The sequence below is a fragment of the Chiloscyllium plagiosum genome, chromosome 2 (assembly GCF_004010195.1).
Source record: "Chiloscyllium plagiosum isolate BGI_BamShark_2017 chromosome 2, ASM401019v2, whole genome shotgun sequence".
NCBI classification, from domain to species: domain Eukaryota; kingdom Metazoa; phylum Chordata; class Chondrichthyes; order Orectolobiformes; family Hemiscylliidae; genus Chiloscyllium; species Chiloscyllium plagiosum.
This window is the reverse complement of record NC_057711.1, coordinates 4,161,426-4,184,314: the sequence shown is the minus strand read 5'-3', so window position 1 is coordinate 4,184,314 and position 22,889 is coordinate 4,161,426. Positions and strand designations below refer to the sequence as shown.

The window sequence follows — 22,889 nt, the reverse complement described above, 5'->3', positions numbered from 1 at the left end:
CATGCACCTCCAAGTACTTCACAATCCCAACCTTAATAATGTCTTCTAATATCTTACCAACAACCGAGGTCAGGCCCCTACAGTGTGAAAGCAGGACATTTGGCCCATCAAGTCCACACCGACCTTCCAAAGAACATTCCATCCAGACCCACCCCTTACCTTATCCCTGTAACCTGCATTTCGCAACACTAATTCACCTAGCCTGCATATCCCTGGACACTATGGGACAATTTAGCATGGCCAATTCACCCTAACCTGCACATCTTTGGACCGTGGAAGGAAACCAGAGCAGCCAGAGGAAACTCATGCAGACACAGGGAGAATTGGCAAACTCCACACAGACAGTCACCTGGGGGTGGAATCAAACCTAGGTCCCTGATACTGTGAGGCAGCAATGCTAACCACTCAGCTAATATGCCACCACCACAACCTGTCTTCTGCCTCCCTTCCATCTTAAATAGGGGTGTTACGTTTGTCATTTTTCAGTCTTCCTTGCCTCCAATAATTCCTGAAAGATCACTGTCTCCTTTAGAACCTGGGTGATAGCCACCTAATCTAGGTAATTTATCCATCTTCAGACCTTTCAGCTTCCATGCAGCTTCTCCTGAGTGATGGGCACTACAGTCATCTCTGTCTCCTGACTCTGTTGAAGTTTGGGTCTGCAATTGGTGTCTTCCACCATGAAGACTGATGCAAAGGACCTATATTGCACCTCAGCAATTTCTTTCTTCCCCTTTACTGGTTTTCCAGCCTCCTGCCTCTCTTATCTTTTAGATATCTAAAAACAATCCTGCAATCTTTTTTAATAGTAGCTAGCTTACTCTCATATTTCTTCATCTCCCCTCCCAATTTTGCTTATTTAGTTGTTCTCTGCTGGTTTTTAAGGGCTTCCCAATACTCTGGCTTCCCACTAACCTTCACCACATTATATGCTTTTAATTTTACTTTTATGCTGTGCCTGATTTCCCTTGTCAGCCATAGTTGCCTAATCCTTCCCTTAGTATGTTTCTTCTTCCTTTGGATGAATTTCTGCTGTGATTCCTGGATCACCTCTCGAAATGCTTCAGGACAGAGGAGAGGACGTGGGGAGTACAGTGAGAGAGGGACTCTCAGATCTTTGTAGAGAGAGGGGGAGAAGTTCTTCAAAGTAAGCATTCTTGAATAAGGCTTTGCAGTAATATTGAAATAAATTAGGAGAAAGTGAGGACTGTGGATGCTGGAGATCATTGAGAGTGTGGTGCTGGAAAAGTATAGCAGGTCAGGCATAAGCTCTTCATCAAGATGCTGCCTGACCTGCTGTGTTTTTCCAGCACCACACTCTCGACTCACCTCCAGCAGCTCCTGCCATTGCTGCTCCACTGTCTTCCCTGCTAAGCTTCCCTTCCAATCAACTCTGACAGGGCAGGACTGACTGGATTCACGAAGATAATTTCCATGGGAGGATGCTCAACAAAAGTGTTGATGGTCTCAGGATATGGGGTAGCTCATTTAGAACTAGAATGAGGAAAATATCTTCATTCCAGTGACCCTCTGGAATTCTCCACTGCAGAACGCCGTGGAGGCCAGATTAATGAATACGTTTAAGAAAAAAATCAATAGATCAGTAAGCACTAAAGCATCAGAGGGTATGGGTAGAGTGCAGGTTTTGGTATTGAGATGGAGGGTTAGTGAAAGAGTCAGAGTCTTACAGCATGGAGACAGGCCTATTGGCCCAAACTGGTCCATGCTGACCAAAATGTCTGTCCATGCTAACCTCGTTTCCCTGCACTTGGCCCATATTCTTATAATCCTTTCCTATCCATGTATTTGTCCAAATACCTTTTGAATGTTATTAATGTACCCACCTCAACCACTTACACTGGCAGCTTATTTCATATGCATCCCATCCTCTGTGTAAAATGATTGCCCCTCATGTTCCCTTTTATTCTTTCCCCTTTAACCGTAAGCTGATGCTCTGTAGTCCTTGATTCACCAACCCTGGGAAAAAGACTGAGTGCACTCACCCTATCCATGCCTCTCATGACCCTATACATCATTCGTGGGCGGCACGGTGGCACAGTGGTTAGCACTGCTGCCTCACAGCACCAGAGACCCGGGTTCAATTCCCGCCTCAGGCGACTGACTGTGTGGAGTTTGCACGTTCTCCCCGTGTCTGCGTGGGTTTCCTCCGGGTGCTCCGGTTTCCTCCCACAGTCCAAAGATGTGCAGGGTCAGGTGAATTGGCCATACTAAATTGCCTGTAGTGTTAGGTAAGGGGTAAATGTAGGGGTATGGGTGGGTTTCGCTTCAGCGGGTCGGTGTGGACTTGTTGGGCTGAAGGGCCTGTTTCCACACTGTAATCTAATCTTAATCATTATAAGATTCCCCCCCTCAGACTCCTATGCTCGAAAGAAAAAAAGTCTTTGCTTGTCGAACCTCTCTCAATAACTCAGAACATTGAGTCCAGGCAACATCCTTGTAAATTTATTCTGCATTTTTTTCCAGTGAAATAACATCCTTCCGATAACAAGGTGACCAAAACTGAACACAATATTCCAAGTGCGGCGTCACCAACGTCCTGTATAACTGCAACATAACCTTCCAGTTCTATACTCAATCCCCTGACTGATGAAGACCAGTGTGCCAAAAGTCGCCTTCACTACCCTGCCTACCTGTGACTCCACTTTCACAGAACTGAATCTGAACTCCAAGATCCCTCTGTTCCATTACACTCCTTAAGGCTGCACCATTCACCATGAAACTCCTACCTTGATTTGACTTTCCAAGTTGCAAGACCTCATACTTATCTATCTTCAACTCCATTTGCCATTTCTCAGCCTACCTCCCCAGCTGATCAAGATCCTGCTGCAATTTCTGATAATCCTCCTCACTGTGCACGATACCAACTATATTAATGTCCTTAGCAAACTTAGTCACGCCTTGTAAATACTCATCCAAATCATTGATATAGATAACGGGCGGCACGGTGGCACAATGGTTAGCACTGCTGCCTCACAGCGCCGGAGACCCTGGTTCAATTCCTGCCTCAGGCGACTGACTGTGGAGTTTGCACGTTCTCCCCTTGTCTGCGTGGGTTTCCTCCGGGTGCTCCGGTTTCCTCCCACAGTCCAAAGATGTGCAGGTCAGGTGAATTGGCCATGCTAAATTGCCCGTAGTGTTAGGTAAGGGGTAAATGTAGGGGTATGGGTGGGTTGCGCTTCGGCAGGGCCGTGTGGACTTGTTGGGCCGAAGGGCCTGTTTCCACACTGTAAGTAATCTAATCTAATCTAATCTAATAACAAATAGTAGTGGGCCCCTGAGACACTCCACGAGTCACAGACCACCAGTCCCTCAAGCATCCTTCCACTATTACCCTCTGCTTCCCACCATCAAGCTAATTTTATATCCAATTTGCCAGTTCTCCCTGGATTCCATGCGATCTAACCTTCCAGAGAAGCCTACCATGTGGAACCCCAAGTGGACAGGGTTGTTAAGAAAGCATATGGTGTTTTGGCTTGCATTAACAGGAGGATTGAGTTTAAGAGCTGTGAGATCTTGTTGCAGCTCTGTAAAACTTTGGTTAGACCACACTTGGAATACTGTGTCCAGTTTCTGGTCGCCCTATTATAGGAAAGATGTGGATGCTTTGGAGAGGGTTCAGAGGAGGTTTACCAGGATGCTGCCTGGAATGGAGGGCTTATCTTACGAAGCGAGGTTGACTGAGCTCGGACTTTTTACATTGGAAAAAAGAAGGAAGAGAGGGGAACTAATTGAGGTGTACAAGACAATGAGAGGCATAGATAGAGTCGATAGGCAGAGACTTTTTCACAGGGCAGAAATTGTTAACGAGGGGTCATAGTTTTAAGCTGTTTGGCGGAAAGTATAGAGGGGATGTCAGAGGCAGGTTCTTTACGCAGAGAGTTGAGAGAACATGGAATGCGTTGCCAGCAGCAGTTGTGGAAGCGAGGTCATTGGGGATATTTAAGAGACTGCTGGACATGCATATGGTCACAGACATTTGAGGCTTCGTACATTAGGTTTACCTTACATGAGGATCAATGGTCAGCACAACATCGTGGGCTGAAGGGCCTGTTCTATTCTGTACTGTTTTCTCTCTCTCATCAATGGCCTTATTGAAATACATGTGGATTACATTGACTGCCCCGCCTTTGTCAACCTTCTGGTCACTTCATCAGACAACTCTAACAAATTTGAGAGACATGCTCACAAAGTCATGCTGACTACTCTTAATCAAAAATTAGACTACTCCTGATGAAGGGCTTTTGCCCAAAATGTCGATTTTCCTTTTCTCGGATGCTGCCTGACCTGCTGTGCTTTTCCAGCACCACTAATTCCTAATCAAACCCTGTCTTTCCAAATGCATGTATATCTTATCTCTCAGAGTCTTCTCTAGTAATTTACGCACCACGTATGTTAAGCTTACTGGCTCCCAGGCTTTTCTTTGCAGCCCTTCTTGAATAATGACACAACATTCGATACACTCCAGTCTTCCAGGACCTCACCCATGGCTAACAGTGATGCAAAAATATCAACCAGGGCCCCAGCAATTTCTTCTCCAGCCTCTTGCAGTGTTCTTAGTACCAGGAGATTTAGCCACCCTCATACATTCTAATACGTCCAACACCACCTCTACTGATATGGACTGTTTCCAAGATATCCACCACTAACTGCCCCAGGTTCCCAAGTCTTCATGTCTTTCTCTGTGTAAACACAGAAGAAATATTCGTTGAGAACCTTGCCGATCTCCTACAGTTCTACACAGATATGTCCACTTTGGTCGTTGAGAGGCCTTATTCTCTAGTTATTCTTCTTCCTTTAATATATTTCAAGTACCAGTTGGATTCACCTTAATCTTCGTAGCCAAGGCTATCTTGTGCCCCCTTTTCACCCTCCTGATTTCCTTCTTCAGTAAACTCCTGTATTCCCTATATTCCTCCAGAGATTTCCTTTTCTGGTCAAAGCCTCAATATCTCTTGTCATTCACGGTTCCCGATTCCTGCCAACCTTGCCCTTCACCCTCACAGGAACATATAGACCTTGAACTCTAGCTATCTCAAGTTTAAAGGCCTCCCATTTGCTGGACGTCCCTTTGCCTGCAAACAAGCTACTCATGTTGAGCAGTGGAGTAGACACGTACTTCTCCTATTTCCTATGTTTCTGTATTGGAAGCAGAGTACGTTATATGATGAGAGAAAAGCAGTGAGGTGAATTTGGACTGATCCAACAAGATTTGTAATGAGAAGTTGGGTCAGAAGCAACTATGTTCAACTTTAAAAATGGTTGTCGTATAGTTTATAAACGACCTGGATGAGGGCATAGAAGGGTGAGTTAGTAAATTTGCAGACGACACTAAGGTCGGTGGAGTTGTGAATAGCGACGAAGGATGTTCTAGGTTACAGAGAGACATAGATAAGCTGCAGAGTTGGGCTGAGAGGTGGTAAATGGAGTCTAATGCAGACAAGTGTGAGGTGATTCACTTTGGTCGGAGTAACCGGAATGCAAAGTACTGGGCTAATGGTAAAATTCTTGGTAGTGTAGATGAGCAGAGAGATCTCGGTGTTCAGGTACACAGATCCCTGACAGTTGCCACCCAGGTTGACAGGGTTGTTAAGAAGGCATACAGTGTTTTAGCTTTTATTAATAGAGGGATCAAGTTCTGGAACCATGAGGTTATGCTGCAACTGTACAAAACTCTGGTGCAGCCGCACTTGGAGTATTGTGTACAGTTCTGGTCACCGCATTATAAGAAGGATGTGGAAGCTTTGGAAAGGGTGCAAAGGAGATTTACTAGGATGTTGCCAGGTATGGAGGGAAGGTCATATGAGGAAAGGCTGAGGGACTTGAGGCTGTTTTCGTTAGAAGGAAGAAGGTTGAGAGGTGGACTTAATAGAGACATACAAGATCATCAGAGGGTTAGATAGGGTGGACAGGGAGAGCCTTTTTCCAAGAATGGTGACGGCGAGCACAAGGGGGCATAGCTTAAATTGAGGGGTGATAGATATAGGACAGATGTCAGAGGTAGTTTCTTTCCTCAGAGAGTAGTAAGTGTATGGAATGCTTTGTCTGCAACGGTAGTAGATTCACCAACTTTAAGTACATTTAAGTCGTCATTGGACAAGCATATGGACGTACATGGAATAGTGTAGGTTAGATGGGCTTCAGATTGGTATGACAGGTCAGCACAACATCGAGGGCCAAAAGGCCTGTACTGCGCTGTAATGTTCTATGTTCTATAGGGATGAGGGATGAGTTTATTGGAGTGGATTAGGAAGGTGGTTTAGCAGAAAGTATTGATGAGGAACAATGGCAGGTGGTTCAGAACATAAATTATGACTAACACCACATATATCCTAGTGAGGAAGGAAAATCCATACCATGTGACAAAGGTTCGTCATAGAGTATTTGGATTGTTTTTGCTTTTAATTTGTTTATAAATCCAGTGTCAGAAATAGGAAACAAAAGGCCTAGTGGTATTTTGCTAGACCATTAATCCAGAGATTAATGGTCTTCCCCCCGACGTGCCCTCCACCACATCTCTTCCACTTCCCGCTCCTCCGCCCTTGAGCCCCGCCCCTCCAACCGCCACCAGGACAGAACCCCACTGGTCCTCACCAGGACAGAACCCCACTGGTCCTCACCAGGACAGAACCCCACTGGTCCTCACCAGGACAGAACCCCACTGGTCCTCACCAGGACAGAACCCCACTGGTCCTCACCAGGACAGAACCCCACTGGTCCTCACCAGGACAGAACCCCACTGGTCCTCACCAGGACAGAACCCCACTGGTCCTCACCAGGACAGAACCCCACTGGTCCTCACCAGGACAGAACCCCACTGGTCCTCACCAGGACAGAACCCCACTGGTCCTCACCAGGACAGAACCCCACTGGTCCTCACCAGGACAGAACCCCACTGGTCCTCACCAGGACAGAACCCCACTGGTCCTCACCAGGACAGAACCCCACTGGTCCTCACCAGGACAGAACCCCACTGGTCCTCACCAGGACAGAACCCCACTGGTCCTCACCAGGACAGAACCCCACTGGTCCTCACCAGGACAGAACCCCACTGGTCCTCACCAGGACAGAACCCCACTGGTTTCCACCTACCACATTTCCGACGCCCTTCCCCCAAGTCCCTCCTCCCTACCTTTTATCTTAGCCTGCTGGACAAACTTTCCTCATTCCTGAAGAAGGGCTTATGCCCGAAACGTCGATTCTCCTGTTCCCTGGATGCTGCCTGACCTGCTGCGCTTTTCCAGCAACACATTTTCAGCTCTGATCTCCAGCATCTGCAGTCCTCACTTTCTCCTCATTAATCCAGAGAACCAGGCAATGTTCTGGGAACCTGTATTCAAATCCCACCATGGCAGATGTCGGTATTTGAATTTAGTAAAAATATAGAATTACAAGTCTGATGAAGACCATGAACCCACTGTTGGTTATTGAAAAAACCATCTGCTTCACTCATGGTCTTTAGGGAGGGAAACTATCACCCTTACCCGGTCTGCCCTACATGTGATTCCCGACCCACAGTTTCTTCACCAGACGCCTCTGGGCAATTAGGGATGAGTAATAAATGCTGGCCCAGCTAGCAATATCCACACCATTGAATGAATCAAAATATATGTAAGAGACAAAATGAACAATGTCTCTTAAGAACAAAGCTGGAGAAATAATAAAGGGGAACCAGGAAGTGGCAATAGAGATAGTAAATACTTTGCATTAGTCTTCATGACAGAGGATTGCTAGCATTGCAGAACTGCTAAGTAATCAACTCACTAATATTGGTGGAGAGAACATTATAACGATTACTGAGACAAAGTACTAGGAAACTAAAGGATGATGAGTTTGAGGAATCCTTTGGACCCGATGGCTTGTAACCTTGGGTTTTACAGTAAGTTGCTACTGAGATAATGAACATCCTAGTAAGAATCTTCCAGAACCCGTAGAATCTGAAAAGTTCCTGGAAGATTCAAAAGCTGTCAATGCACCAACCTTATCCAAGATGTGAGGGAGACCACAAACAGTAACTACAGACCAGTTAACTTATCATCTGTCATTAGCAAAATGTTGGTACATATTATAAAGTAATAGCAGAGTATTTAGAAATACAGAGCCTGATCAAGCAGAGTCAGCATGGCTTCATGAAAGGGAAATCATGCCTGACAAATTTATAACTGTTATTCAGGACATAATAAGCAGGATGAATAAAAGCTCAGCTAAAGATGTAATATATTTGGATTTCCAAAAGGTGTTTGATAATTTAGCGCACATAGCTAACTTAATAGGAACCCCTGGTGTTGGAGGTGGTGTGTTAGCCTGGATAATCAGAAGACTCGATAGTCCGACTGGCCTACTTCTGTTCATATATTACTATGCTATGAGAGAACAATGTAGACATGGTTTACTCAAAACTCTGTTCTGTGCTAATTTATTTGAATTATCTTTCATAGCCTGGTTCGAAGCCCAGAAGGTAACTGCATTAACAAGACCCAGTGTCCATGCATACATGAGGGCCAGTTATATTCTTCAAAAGAGGTCATTCAGAGTGATTGCAATGTGTGGTGAGTTATAAAATATGGAAGCTTGGAAGGAGGAATGTCAGAAGGAATCATGTCAAGAAATTAGGTTGTGACTGCAATCACGCACACTGCATTTGGGACTTGCAACTCTCCAGCCAAGACACTCCCGTAATCTGATTTTACAGCCTTGTCATCCTACAACTTGACCACCCTACTTCTGACACCCATCACTTTACCCACCTAGCACTCTATTCAGCTGCGACATTGTCACCTCACCCAATTGCCATACTGCTACCCTGTCACCCTACCCATTTTCTATTCCACCACCCCACTACCATACCAAAGGGGCACCTACCCTCTAACCTCAACTACCCTACCTGATGTATTTACACAACTACATATTCATGTATTCACAGATACACATATACCACCAGAATCAAATTTTATGGAACTTTACCTACTGGAATACAGCACCTAGTGACGTAAAAAGGGTTATGACTGCTGTGTACATTGTGCCATTCCTGAGGAGAATTCCTGCACTGTGTCAGTTGAGAGTTACCCTTGATCTGAAAATAGCTCATAAAAATTGGAGGAAGTTAAGTTTGTTTTTTTTTCCAATCAGGCTTGAAAATAGTGGTTCTGAACTTGATTGAACAATCTGAGCCCCAGAATCAGAGATGGAATGAAAGTAACTGCCTTTGATATCAAGGCAGCATTTAACTGAATATGGTGTCAAGGGGCCTAAGCAAAACCGAAGTCAATGTGGCTCAATACGATAATTCTCCACTGGTTAAATTAATAATTAGTACAAAGGAAGATAGTTGTGGTTGTTGGAGGTCAACCATCTCAGTCCCAGGACTTAACTGCAGGAGCTCCTCAGGGTAGTATTCTAGGCTCAACCATATTTAGTTCCTCCACCAAAAAGGTCAGAGAAGGATGCTCCTGACTCTTAGACACAAAAGAAGCAGTATCCATTGGCAGGAAGGACTGGACAACATCCAGGTTTTGGCTGATCAGTGGTAAGTAATATTTGTGCCACAAAATGTGTCAGACGATGACCACCTCAAAAAAATGAGTTTCAGTTGCTTCTTTGACAATAGACAATAGGTGCAGGAATTGGCCATTCTGCCCTTCGAGTCTGCACCACTATTCAATATGATCATGGCTGATCATCCTTAATTAGTATCCTGTTCCTGCCTTATCTCCATAACCCTTGATTCCACTATCCTTGAGAGGTCTATCCAACTCTTTCTTAAATGAATCCAGAGACTGGGCATCCACTGCCCTCTGGGGCAGAGCATTCCACACAGCCACCACTCTCTGGGTGAAGAAGTTTCTCCTCATCTCTGTCCTAAATGGTCTACCCCGTATTTTTAAGCTGGTTCGAGACTCACCCATCAGCGGAAACATGTTTCCTGCCTCCAGAGTGTCCAATCCTTTAATAATCTTATACGTCTCAATCAGATCCCCTCTCAATCTTCTAAACTCCAGGGTATACAAGCCCAGTCGCTTCAGTCTTTCAGTGTAAGGTAATCCCACCATTCCAGGAATTGACCTCGTGAACCAGAATGTCTTTCCTCAAATTTGGAGAACAGAACTGCACACAATACTCCAGGTATGGTCTCACCAGGGCCCTGTACAGCTGCTTCTATACTCAATCCCTCTTGTTATGATGGCCAGCATGCTATTAGCCTTCTTCACTACCTGCTGTACCTGCATGCTTACCTTCATTGACTGGTGTACAAGAACACCCAGATCTCTCTGTACTGCCCCTTTACCTAAATTGATTCCATTTAGGTAGGAATCTGCCTTCCTGTTCTTGCCACCAAAGTGGATAACCATACATTTATCCTCATTAAACTGCATCTGCCATGCATCTGACCACTCATCTAACCTATCCAGGTCACCCTGTAATCTCCTAACATCCTCCTCACATTTCACCCTGCCACCCAGCTTAGAATCATCAGCAAATTTGCTAATGTTATTACTAATACCATCTTCTATATCATTAACTTATATTGTAAAAAGCTGCAGTCCCAGCACTGATCCCTGCGGTACCCCACTGGTCACTGCCTGCCATTCCGAAATGGAGCCATTTATCACTACTCTTTGTTTCCTATCAGCCATCCAACTTTCAATCCAAGTTAGTACTTTGTCCCCAATACCATGCGCCCTAATTTTGCTCACTAACCTCCTATGTGGGACTTTATCAAAAGCTTTCTGAAAGTCCAGGTACACCACATCTACTGGATCTCCTTCGTCCATCTTCAGAGTTACATGCTAGATTTTAATAGCATCCATCTATTTTGTGTCATATAAATTTTAGTACGTTTACTTCCTTCATCCAAGCCATTAAACAGTTGTGTTCCCAGCATTGATCCTTTTGGAAACACTCTGGTCACAGGTCACCAACCTGTAAAAGAAGCCCTTATCCCCACTCACTCTTTCCTACCCACTAGTCAATTCTCTGTTCTCTACCCAATACAATTCAATCCAATCCAACACGATTCAATACAGCACAGGAATAGGCCCTTTGGCCCACTAAGTCTGTGCCAATTCTTATTCCTTATTTAAACCCACTACTTACTGACCACATGCAATTTCTATCCCTCTGTTAGCCTCCTGTTCATGTATCCAATGAGATATGCCTTAAAAGTTGCAAAACTTGCATGCATTTACCACCTTCACTAGCAGTGCATTCCAGGCACCGGCCTACCTCAGTGTGAAAAATTTTCCATGCACTTCTCCCCTAAATTTTCCACCTCTCACCTTGAACCTATGCCCTCTTGTAGTTGATCTTTCTACCTTGGAAAAAAACCCTCTGACTTTCTATTCTATGTAGGCCTCTCAATTTTACAAACCTCTATCAAGTGTCCCTCAGCCTCCCTTTTTTACAGTGAAAATTGTCTGAGTTTATCGAACCTCTCCTCATACCTAAAACCCTCCAGTCCAGGCAACATCATCATAAACCTTCTCTGCACCCTCTCCAAAGTGTCGACACCTTCAGGTAGTGTGGTAACCAGAAGTACATTCAATATTCCAAATGGGATGCAACTAAAGTTTTGTATAACTGTAACATAACAGACCAACCTTAATATTCAATGCTCCAGCCGATGAAATTAAGCATACTGTATGTCTTCTTGATCACCTTATCCACCTGTGTTGCCACTTTCAGGAATCTGTGGACCCGTACACCTAGATCCTTCTGAACGTCAATGCTCCTGGGGGTTCTGCCACATATTGTATAATTTGCACCTGAGTTTGATCTTCCAAAATGCATCATCTCATATTTATCTGAATTAACCTCCATCCGCCATTTCTGTGCCAAATCTGCAATCTATAACCCACAATATCTTTTGACAATCCTCCTCACTATCTGTAACTTTGCTAATTATAGTGTCATCTGCAAACTTAATCAGACCATCTAAATTTTCCTCCAGATCATTTATATGTATTACAAACAAAAAAGGTCCCAGCATTGATCCCTGTGGAACATCTACTGATCTCCATTCCATAAAGCACCCCTTCCACTGCTACTGTCTTCTATGACCAAGCCAGTTTTGTATCCATCTACCCAGCTTACCTTGGATCCCATGAGACTCTAATTTCTGTACCAGCCTGCCATGAGGTACCTTATCAAATGGTTTACTAAAGTCCATGTAGACAATATCCACTGTCCTTCCCTCATCAACCATTCTTATCACTGCTTCAAAAATCTCAATCAAATTGGTGAGATGTGACTTTCCCCACCCAAACCCATGGTGCCTATAACCAACAAGTCCATTCACTTCCAGATGTGAATAAATCCTGTCTCTCATTATCTTCAACAACTTCCCCATCACTGACATCAGGCTCACCAGCCTGTAATTACCTGGATTATCACTGTTTCCCCTCAAACAAAGGAACAACACTGGCCATTCGCCAATTCTCTGGAACCTTGCCTGAGGCCAAAGAGGATGCCAAGATATCTGTTAAATCCCCAGCTATTTCCTCCCTTGCCTCCTACAGTATCCTGGAATAGATCCTATCTGGCCTTGGGAACTTGTCGATCTTAATTATTTCATGACACCCAACACTTCCTCCTTCACTAAGTTGACCTGCTTGAGAGTATTCATACAGCTTTCCCTAAACTCAACATCCTTCATATCCCTCCCTTTAGTGAATACATATGTAAAGTACTCACTAAAGATCTCACCCATTTCCTGACTCCACATATAACATCCCTCCTTTATCCTGGAGTGGTCCTCATCTTTTCTAAACTACCCTCTTGCTCCCAATGTACATATAAATGCTCTTGGGATTCTCCTTAATCCTGCTGGTCAAGGACATTTCATAACCCCTTTTAGCCCTCCTAATTCCCCAATTGAGCTCCTTTCTACTTTTTTCTATGTTCTTCAAGGACTTTGTTGGTTTTTAGTTGCGCAGATAGGAAGTATGCTTCCTTTTATTGACTAAGCTAATAATTTCCCCATCATCCAACATGCCCTACTCCTGCCATACCTGTCCTTCATTTTTATAGGAATGCGCCTGTCGTGCTCTCTGATTAATTGGTCTTTAAAATACTCCCACATGTCTGATGTGGATTTACTTTCAAACAGCTCTGACCAATCCACATTCTCAAATTCTTGCCTAATTTGGTTATAGTTGGCCTTCGCCCAATTTAAATACCTTCATCTGCGATCCACCCTTGTCTTTATGCATAAGTATCCAAATGGAATAATGGTCATTATTCCCTAAATGTACCCCGACTGAAAATTGATCACCTGGCTGCGCTCACTTCCCAATACCAGGTCCAGTATATCCACCTCCCTTGTTGAACTATCCTCTCCTGGCCACATTGAACAAATTGCTTCTCATCCACTAAGGGAGTCCCAGTCCAAGTGGGGAATGATACAATCACCCACCACAACAATTCTGTTATTTTCATCTCTTTCCAGAATCTGACGACATATCTCTTCCTCTATCTCCTGTGGCAGCTGGGAGGGCTGTAGTATAATCCCAGTATTGTGATTGCACCCTTCCTTTTCCTGAGCTCTACCCATAATGCGTAGCTGACAAGACCCCTCCAGGGTGTCTTCCTTGAAAACATCTCTGATATGTTCACTAATCAGTAATGCAACTCCCCTTCTCTTTTGCTTCCTCGGTGTCATCTAAAACAGCAATATCCCGCAATGTTAAGCTGCCAATCCTATCCCTCTTTAAACCATGTCTCTGTGATGGCAACATCATAATAATTGCATGCATTCATCAGCTTTAACTGTTAAACTTTTTGCATTGAAGGAAATTTACTCCAAGCCTCCAGTTCTGCTGAGCTCAGCAACCTCTCCCTGAATGCTCTTCCTCTTGAGTTTGCCTTAAACTCAAGCTGTTGTCCAGGTTCTATACTTAACTGCTGCTCCGGTTTCCACTTGCCTGCCACACCAGTTTAAATCCTCTTGACTGGCACTATAGAACCTCCCTGCCAGGGTAGTGGTGCCCCTCCAGTTTAGGTGCAACCCATCCTTCATATATGCATCCCACCTTCCCTAGAGGGCATCCCAATTATCCACATATCTGAAGCCCTCCCCCACTACACCAGCTGTTTAGCCACGTATTCAATCGTGCTGACTCTTTTCCTAACCTCAGTATCAAGTGGCACAGGGAGTAATCCTGAGATTACTACCTTACAGGTCCTGCTTTTTAGTTTACAACCTAACTCCCTGAATTGTCATTGAAGAACCTTATCACTTTTTATGGACTAGGCCAGACCACTCAAATCATTAAGCAAGCAGCCCAAAATATACTTTGTAATTTGTTTCAGTAAATGTACAGTGAAAATCACTCAAAGTTAGCGAGGTGGACTATCGGGTTAAAAACAGACAAAAATTTATTTACAAAATTACACAATGAAACATGAAGGACAGAATAAAGAACCCCTACAGAACTTAGTCTATCCAAACTAGACTCAAGTATGCTGTTCTGAATATACACAACAGTCTCAATAAGCAAACCCCCTTTAAAACACAGTACAAAAAAGGGCCAGATGCTTACAGGTTGAAGTTAAAAGGGCAAAAGAGAGAGTTTCCACACAGCTCACTGTTGAATTCCCAACCAGTTCTGGACTGAACTAAACTGCTCAGCTAGAGAGCAAATGACATCTGTCTGTTTTCTCTCTCTTTTTAGGATGCCCTGTACCCACTCAGGACATACATGATCATGGCACCAGGGACACTTCTATCATCCTGGAGTTTCTCTTGCAGCTGCAGAAGTGCTTATCTTTCCCCCGACTATCAAATCCCTAATTACTATTGCTCTGATATGCTTTGTCCCTCCCTCTGTACAGCAGGGCCAGCCAAAGTGCCACTGCTCTGGATGCTGCTGCTGTCACCTGATGGGCCATCCCACTGATCCAAATCCAAATGGAATACTTGTTTGACAGGGAGACAGCTGCAGGGACGCCTGCACTGACTACCTGCGCTGTTTCAGGGTCACTCATTTATCTTCCTGTACCTTGAGTGTGACCACATTTCCACAACTTCTATCTATGATTCTCTGCACCATTTGTCTGCTCCTTCGTGTCTCCACCTGTTGATCAAGCCGATCCATTCGTTCAGTGAGTAGTTGAAGCTGGATACATGTCCTGCAGATCCAATTATCAGGGATGTTCTCAGCATCCATGGTTGATCACATCTCCAGGTGGAACACAAAATGGCACCAATTGACATGACTAGCTGTCTATTGGCTGTTAGATTGAATTCAATTTTAATTAGCTACCTAAAAATAACAGTTATTATTCTCCATCCAATATCACCCCCACCACCCTCCCTAATTATTCACTATTTGAACTCCCTGTACCATCCAGATGAACTAATGTTATCAACTCTTTCGAAACACAGAGACACTTTACCTTGTACTGCAGTGAGATTCCTTCACCTGTAACACTGTTCACCGCTGTCTTTTTGCTCCGTCTTGTACTGAGTACATTACACAGCACACAGACTGCTCAATGCTAAATTCTATCCAGTCTATTTCAAATCAAATCTGACTCACTGCACACCATCCCAGTCTGTTTCACAGTGATACTGACTGTACATCCTCTCAGTCTGCTTCACAGCAATACTAACTCACTGCACACACCTCCCAGTCCATTTCACAGTGATACTGACTCACTGCACGCTCCTCCCAGTCTGTTTCACAGTGATACGGATGCACTGCACACTCCTCCCAGTCTGCTTCAGTGATATGGACGCACTGCATACGCCTTCCAGTCTGTTTCACAGTGATGCTGACTCACTGCATTATCCTCACGGTCTGCTTCACAGTGATGAGAGTGAGGTGCTGGCAAAGCACAGCAGATCAGGCAGCATCCGAGGAACAGGAAAATCGATGTTTTGGGCAAGAGCCCTTAATCAGGAATGGTTCTCCTGTGCCTTGGATGCTGCCCGATCTGCTGTGATTTTTCAGCACCAAAGTCTCAAACCTATTCTCCAGCATCTGCAGTCTGCACTTTCCCCTGTGATACTGACTCACTGCACACTCCTCCCAGTCTGTTACAGTAATACTGACTCACTGCACAGTCCTTCCAGTCTGTTTCACAGCGATACTGACTCACTGCATACTCCTCCCAGTCTGTTTCACAGCGATACAGACTCACTGCACACTCCTCCCAGTCTGTTACATTAATACTGACTCACTGCACACTCCTTCCAGTCTGTTTCACAGCGATACTGACTCACTGCATACTCCTCCCAGTCTGTTTCACAGCGATACAGACTCACTGCACACTCCTCCCAGTCTGTTACAGTAATACTGACTCACTGCACACTCCTTCCAGTCTGTTTCACAGCGATACTGACTCACTGCACACTCCTTCCAGTCTGTTTCACAGCGATACTGACTCACTGTATACTCCTCCCAGTCTGCTCCACAGCGATGCTGACTCACTGCACACTCTCCCAGTCTGTTACACAGCAATGCTGTCTCCCTGTATACTTCTCCGTGCGTTTTACAGCGATACTGACTCACTGCACACTCCTGCCAGTCTGTTACAGTGATACTGACTCACTGCACATTCCTGCCAGTCTGTTACAGTGATACTGACTCACTGTATACTCCTCCCAATCTGTTTCACAGCACTACTGACTCACTGCACACTCCTCCCAGTGCTTCGCAATGATACTGACTCACTGCACACTCCTCCCAGTCTGTTACAGTGATACTGACTCACTGCACACTCCTCCCAGTCTGTTACACAGCGATACTGACTCACTGCACACTCCTTCCAGTGTTTCACAATGATACTGACTCACTGCACAGTCCTCCCAGTCTGTTTCACAATGATACTTACTCACTGCACACTCCTCCCAGTGTTTAACAATGTTACTGACTCACTGCACACTCCTTCCAGTCTGTTACACAGCGATACTAACTCACTGCACACTCCTCCCAGTGCTTCACAATGATACTGACTCACTGCACACTCCTCCCAGTCTGTTACACAGTGATACTGATTCACTGCACACTCCTCCCAGTCTGTTTCACAGTGATACTGGCTCACTGCACACTCCTCCCAGTCTGTTTCACAGTGATACTGGCTCACTACATACCTCCCATACTGTTTCAAAATGATACTGACTGCTGCAAGGTCCTCCCAGTCTTCCATTGGTTTCCTATGGTCTCCCACTGCTAGCATTTATCGTTTGCATCACTGACAGAGAGTGGCAGTAGTGTGTTCCTTCTACAAGATGCAATGCAATATCCCAATAAGGGTCCTCCGACAGCACCTTCCAACATGAGACCTCTATCCGTCCAAGCTGCTTACCATACTGACTTGAAAATGTATTGCCATTCCTTCAGGGTTACTGGGTCAAAATTATGGATCTCCCTCCCCAACAGTATCATGGTATCGTTGATGTAATGCAGCAATCAAAGTGGCAGTTAAACAACCACTTTTTCTAAGACCTAGCCAGCAATGTCCACATTCCAAGGACATGTTTTTTCAAACAGTTCAAGGGCAGAAAGAGGCCATTCATCCCGTTATGTCTGTCAGAACTGCTCTGTTAGTTTTACTTCCCTGCCTATTCCCCCCAGGTCTGGCTGATTTGTCTCTTTGCATTGTTATTCAAACCTGAAAGCCAGCCTCTATCACATTCTCAAACAGTGAATTTCAGCTCCGAATTATAAAATCTTAAGATGTAGGAGCAAAGGTAGGCAATTCACCGTGTCGAGCCTGCTCCACCCTTCAATGAGATCACGGCTGATATGATAGTCTTCAATTTTAGTTTTCTGTATTTCCCCATATCTTTTAAATCCTTTAATTAAAAATCTATCTATCTCAGCCTTGAATATACTTAATGACCCAGCCTTAGCACCTTTGTGTGGTAAATTTAAAGTTTGGTAAATTTAAAATCCTCTGAAAGAAGAAATTCCTCATCATCTCTCTCTTAAATGTGGGACCTCTTATTTGAGATTATACCCACTGGTGCTAGACTGTTCCAAAATGGGAAACAATCTTTCTGTATCTGTTTCTGTTTCTGAAAAAGGGGGGTGGCTCAACGGTTAGCACTGCTGCCTCACTGCACTAGGGCCCCAGGTTCAATTCCAGCCTCGGGCGATTTTCTCCTGTATCACCGTGGGTTTCCTCCAGGCGCTAGTTTCTATGGGTGGCACGGTGGCACAGTGGTTAGCACTGCTGCCTCACAGCGCCAGAAACCGGGGTTCAATTCCCGACTCAGGCGACTGACTGTGTGGAGTTTGCACGTTCTCCCCGTGTCTGCGTGGGTTTCCTCCGGGTGCTCCGGTTTCCTCCCACAGTCCAAAGATGTGCAGGGTCAGGTGAATTGGCCACGCTAAATTGCCCATAGTGTTAGGTTAAAGGGGTAAATGTAGGGGTAGGGGTATGGATGGGTTGCACTTCGGCGGGTCAGTGTGGACTTGTTGGGCCGAAGGGCCTGTTTCCACACTGTAAGTAATCTAATCTAATCTGTTCTCTCAGCTTCTTGTATGTATCAATAAGGTGATCTTGCATTCTTCTTTATTCTGAGTGCAGGCCCAATCTACTCACTCTGTCCTCATAAAATAGTTCCTCCATTGCTGGTATCAACCGAGTGAACCTTCTTTGGTCTGTCTCCAATGCCAATATATCTTTCCTTGGATAAGGGACCTAAAACTAACAACGGTATTCCAGCTATTGTATGACTAGTGCCTTGTACAGTTTTAAGAAACATCCTTAATTTATTATTCCATTCCCTTTAAAATAAAGACCAACATTCCATTTGCTTTCCTTATTGCCTGCTGAATTTATTCATTTTTTTCTATTTATTCATTTTGTGGGATGTGGGCATTGCTGGCTGGCCAGCATGTATTGCCTGTCCCTAGTTGCCCTTGAGAAGGTGATGGTGAGTTGCCTTCTTGAACTGCTGTAGTCCACCTGCTGAAGGTTGACTCACAATGCCTTTAGGGAGGGAATTCCAGGATTTTGATCTATCGACAGTAAAGGAATGGTGATATATTTCCAAGTCCGAATGGTGAGTGACTTGGAGGGGAACTTGAAGGTGTTGATGTTCCCATATATCTGCTGCTCTTGTCCTTCTAGATGGAAGTGGTTGTGGGTTTGGAAGGTGCCATCTGAGAATCTTTGGTGAACTTCTGCAGTGCATCTTGTAGATGGTACAGACTGCTGCTCCTGAATGATGGTGGCAAAAGGACTGGATGCTTGTGGATATGGTGCCAATCAAGTGGGCTGCTTTGATTTGGATGGTGTCAAGCTTCTTGAATGCTAGCTTTTTGTGATTTTCACACAAGGATCATCCAATCCCAGTGTGCTGTCACTGTCTATAATCTTTCTCCATTTAAATAAAATTCAACTCCTCTAATATACATAATCTCACATTTCCCCACATTATGTCCCATCTGCCAATTTTATTTATTATTTTAATTTATTTGTGTCCCTCTGCAGATTGTCTTTATATTAATCCTCACCACTTGCCATCCCATCTATTTTTGTGTCATCTTAGCAGTATCTTTCCTCATCAAGTTATTAAAATATATCGTAAATAATTGTGGCCCCAGCCTCAATCTCTGTGGCACTCCACCAAATACAGGTTGCCAGCCCAAAAATGCTCCCCGCCCCATCCTAGCTTTCTATCTTCAATTAGTTAGCCAACCCTCTATCCATGCTGATATACTATCCCCAACAGCATGGACTCTTATCTTATTATTCTCATCCATATTCTCGGCAGTCAGTGATGCAGTTAATGATTTATTCTGTCTCTAGTGTGGGTAACTGTAATTAATAATGACTTTGGCTGGTTTATCAGGTCCAAGCTGCAACAACCTTTTTCTTTACGAAACCCTCAAATGAATTTAAACCAGGGAAGCTTCACACATCTCTGTGATGACCTAACCTGCTCTGGCCAAAAACAAACCTTAAAAGTAATCTTCAGGGTTTTTTTTACAGTTTTTTATCGATCAGTTGAAATAATTAGTTTTTTATAACTTTTCTTGGTTCACTGAATACTTGAAAACTAATTTAGCTTGAACATCCAAAACAAAAGCATCCCTCTGGAATGCCATTTCTGTTTTTTAGCTCCATCTGTTCTATTCTGACTTTACTGAGATATGTTTTATACTTGCCATAATTTAAGATATTTTGGCAGTCTCTAAAGACCAGTAGTTTAATTACATAGAACACAGAACAGGAATAGGTCTTTAGTCCACCATGTGTGTGCCAACCATGATGACACTCGAAACTAATCCTTTAGTATTTGACATTTCCACCCTGCGAAATATACTCTGATTATCCACTCTAATCATGCCTCTCATAATCTTATATATTTCTGTCAGGTCGCCGCTAAGCCTCCATTGCTGTAGTGAAAACTATCTAAGTTTTTCTCTCTCCATCCACCGAAAACACTTCAATCCAGATAACATCCTGGTAAACCCCTTTTGCACCATCTCTGATGCATCCTTCTTATAATTTGGTGACCAGAACTGGACACAATACTCCAAGTGTGGTCTACCTAATGTTTTATACATCGTCAGAGCACAACAAAACGACGGTTGGAGGAAGAACGCCTCATCTTCCGGCTAGGAACCCTCCAACCACAAGGGATGAACTCGGATTTCACCAGTTTCCTCATTTCCCCTCCCCCCACCCTGTCTCAGTCAAATCCATCAAATTCAGCACCGCCTTCCTAACCTGAGATCTTCTTCCCGACCTCTCCGCCCCCACCCCAGTCTGACCTATCACCCTCACCTTGACCTCTTTCCACCTATCACATTTCCGACGCCCCTCCCCCAAGTCCCTCCTCCCTACCTTTTATCTTAGCCTGCTGGACAAACTTTCCTCATTCCTGAAGAAGGGCTTATGCCCGAAACGTCGATTCTCCTGTTCCCTGGATGCTGCCTGACCTGCTGCGCTTTTCCAGCAACACATTTCCAGCTTTATACAGCTGTAACATGACTTGCCAATTTTTCTACTCAGTGCCCTGACTGATGAAGGCAAGTATGCTTCTTTACCATCTTATCCATGTGTCTTGTTAGTTTTAGGGAAGTATAGACTTGCAGCCCAAGATCCTTCTGTATACCAAGGGTCCTAAGGGTTCAATTTCCAAAACCTAATATGTGCTTACTAAATTTTCAATAGATGATGCCCTAGTTGTATTATTGTTAGACTATTAATCTTGAGACTCAGATAATGTTCTGGGAACCTAGGTTTGAATCCTGCCATGGCAGATGGTGGAATTTGAATTCAATAATAATAAATGAAACCATTGCCGATTGTCAAGAAAAACCCTTGTTTACTAATGTCCTTCAGGGAAAGAAATCACTGTCTTACCCGTTTGGCCTACATGTGACTCCAGACACTGTGGTTGACTCTTAATCATCCTCTGGGCAACTGGTGGGCAATAATTGCTACCCTGCCAGGGACACCCACATCCCATGAATGAATTTTAAAAATGGCATCCAGGATTCTGTAATCTTGCCATCCCTATCTTTCATCCTCACAGGAACATGTTGGTCCTGAATCTGATCAACTGGTCTTTAAAAGCTCCCGTATGTTAGATGTCAGTTGTTCTGAATCTAATTTCCCCAGTTCCTGCCAAATGCAATTGTAGTTAGGCTTCCTCCAATTTAGCACTTTTACTGAAGGATCAGTCTTATCTTTATTCTTAAGAATCGTAAAACTTATGGAATTATGATATGTGTTCCCAAAATGCAACCTCCTCCCGCCCCCAAACCGTAACTTTGATCACCTGGCCAGGCTCATTCCCCAGTATAAGCTCCAGTACAACCCTTTCCGTAGTTGGACTGTTTACGTGTTGTTTTGTGAGACCTTTCCTGGATGCACATCACAAATTCTGCCCCATTTAAGTCCCTGGAATTTCATCCAAGTCAATGCTGTGAAAGTTAAAATCATCCACTTCAAAAGCCCTGTTGTTTCTACATCTTTCCAGGATTTACCGACACATCGGTTCCACTTTTTTGCAAGGTTTGTGAAGGTTTGTAGCTCATTTTGAGGTTTAGGGTGTAGGTTTGCTCGCTGAGCTGTAGGTTTGATATCCAGACGTTTCATTACCTGGCTAGGTAACATCATCAATGGTGACCTCCAAGTGAAGCGAAGCTGTTGTCTGTTCCACTATCTTCCACATGCTATTGGGAGGCCTACAATATAACCCCATTGTAGTGATTGCACCTTTCTTATTCCTGAGTTATATCAAGATGATCTCCAACATATTGTCTCTTAGTGCAGCTATGAAATTCTCCTTAATCAGTAATCTAACTCCCCCACTGCTTTTACATCCCACCATGTCATGTCTGAAACATGTAAAGCCCAGAACACTGAACTACCAGTCCTGACCTTCACTCAAGCTGGTTTCTGTAACAGCTACAACATCATAATTCCACTTACTAATCCAAACTCAGAGGTTAATTTTTCTTACCTGTTATATTCCTTGCATTAAAATAAATATACTTCAGACCACCAGTCCTGGCCCTGCGTGTTCTTCCAATTAGACTTCCTTGCCTTAACCTTTATCCTCTCCTCAATCACTCCACATGCTGACCTACTGCCTTCCAACTGGCAAACAAACTCCCCTGCATAGATATTGGTAGCCCTCCAGTTTAGTTTCAGATCTGTCTTTCTTCTACAGGTCCCTCCCATCTTGGAAGAGATCCCAAATATCCAGATATTTGAAACCCTCCTTCCAACTCTAACTCTTTAGCCACACATTCATCTATATTATCTTCATATTTCTGGCCTCACTCCTGTGACACAGGGGTAATCCTGAGTTTTTAACCCGAGAGTTCCTACTTTTTAACTTTCTACCTAACCCCCTAAGTTCTCTTTGCAGGACCTCATCTCACTTCCTACCTATGTTACTA

At 44.2% G+C, this 22,889-nt stretch overlaps 1 protein-coding gene across 1 annotated transcript in view; it reads left to right on the top strand.

Moving 5' to 3' along the window:
• The window catches only part of LOC122539512 (otogelin-like protein), a 248,549-nt gene that overhangs the window by 56,676 nt on the left and 168,984 nt on the right, over positions 1 to 22,889 (top strand). Inside the window, exon 5 of the mRNA XM_043674458.1 lies at positions 8,457 to 8,567. Coding sequence (XP_043530393.1) covers positions 8,457 to 8,567 — 111 coding nt within the window. The remainder of the gene's footprint in view (positions 1 to 8,456; positions 8,568 to 22,889) is intronic.